Source organism: Sinocyclocheilus rhinocerous, unplaced genomic scaffold (genome assembly GCF_001515625.1).
Source record: "Sinocyclocheilus rhinocerous isolate Xijiao unplaced genomic scaffold, SAMN03320098_v1.1 scaffold1878, whole genome shotgun sequence".
Taxonomy (NCBI): domain Eukaryota; kingdom Metazoa; phylum Chordata; class Actinopteri; order Cypriniformes; family Cyprinidae; genus Sinocyclocheilus; species Sinocyclocheilus rhinocerous.
In genome coordinates this window covers 11,620-13,022 of record NW_015630544.1, presented here as the reverse complement: position 1 = coordinate 13,022, position 1,403 = coordinate 11,620, and the positions used below count along the sequence as shown (strand labels likewise).

The 1,403-nt window shown below is 28.8% G+C and overlaps 1 protein-coding gene across 1 annotated transcript in view; it reads left to right on the top strand.

Annotated features, from left to right (window-relative positions):
- LOC107740544 (homer protein homolog 3-like) overlaps positions 1 to 1,403 on the top strand; it is a 40,379-nt gene that overhangs the window by 34,226 nt on the left and 4,750 nt on the right. Inside the window, exon 8 of the mRNA XM_016552988.1 lies at positions 241 to 397. Within this exon, the coding sequence (XP_016408474.1) occupies positions 241 to 397 (157 nt within the window). The remainder of the gene's footprint in view (positions 1 to 240; positions 398 to 1,403) is intronic.

The window sequence follows — 1,403 nt, the reverse complement described above, 5'->3', positions numbered from 1 at the left end:
GCTCTGGCAGCCCCTGCTGAACTTCTCCAGATGTTAAAGGTTCTTTATGGAACCATTTAGACAAAAAAGGTTCTTCTATGGCATCGTGAAGCACCTTTATTTTTAAGAGTGTGCATGCTTGCTTTGATGCACAGAGCATTAAAGCTTCAATAAAAGTTATCTTTATTTTGATGAAACAATATTCAGTGAAGTTGAAGGGAAAATGGGCTGCGTCTCAGATCAGGGTTGTGTGTGTTTCAGCTCGATCTGTGAGATGAATCTGGAGGCCGAGCTCTTCACCTTACAGGACAGTAACGCTAAACTGGTGGCGGCGCTGCATGAGGCTAACGCTAACGTGGAGCAGTGGAAGAAACAGCTGGCGGCGTATCAGGAGGAGACAGACCGGTTACGAGATCAGGTGAAAATATAGAAACTGTGCGATGTGGAACAGGCTGCGAAAGTGCAGGAGAAACTAGAAAAAATATGGCAAAAAAATCAACAGTACAACAATAAATTGAGAGAAAGTGTTGGTTGATTATCTGCAGCACTGTATTGTTGTAGTTATCATTTCTGAAGCAGTGTTATACTATTATAGTTTTTGTTCATATTTTGAATGAGATTTTATTTTTATATTTTTCACATTAATTTTAGTTAAAGTTTTAGTAATGTTGTTTTTGTCATTTTTAGTTTTTTTTTTTTTTTAAATAGCTTTTATTAATTTTAATTTAGATGTTTTGGTTACTTCATGTAAAAATGAGAAATGTTGCCTTGGCAACCAGCTGAAATAAAACAAGTTTAAGTTTTTATTTTATTTCAGTTAACTTTTGTTTTAAGTAATTTTATTTTTTATTTTAGTGTATTTGGTTTTGGTTATTTTAGTACTTGAAGTTAAACTGATAAAAATGAGAAATGTTGCCTTTTAATTGAATTTTGTTTATTTTATTTTATTAATATTTAATAAACTATAATAAAATGTTTTAGTTAACTATAATAACTGTTTTGAAGCAATATGAAAAAATTTTAATACACACAAACACAAAATAAGACTTTGATATGATTTGATTTTAATACATTTATTGTGTGTAAATATACAAAAGTATTATAATATTGGCTGCTAGTTCATAGTGTAAGATAAATGGTTTTCCTGTAAACATAGAATTGAAACATGAATTTATATTAGACTAAAAAAACTTGGATGCTGATAGACTAAATATAATTTAATAATGGCAAATGAGACGTTCACAAAAATACTAAAATTAAATTATGCTTATTTCACATTATTTACTCAAAATTCATTACAAAAAACATTGAAATCCAATTTTCATCAATTTTCACTTTTATTGTTTTTTAAAAATGTATTACTACTTATGAAACTTTTTTATGGTTACTTTATTTTTTAAATTGAATTACATGTTATTTTACTA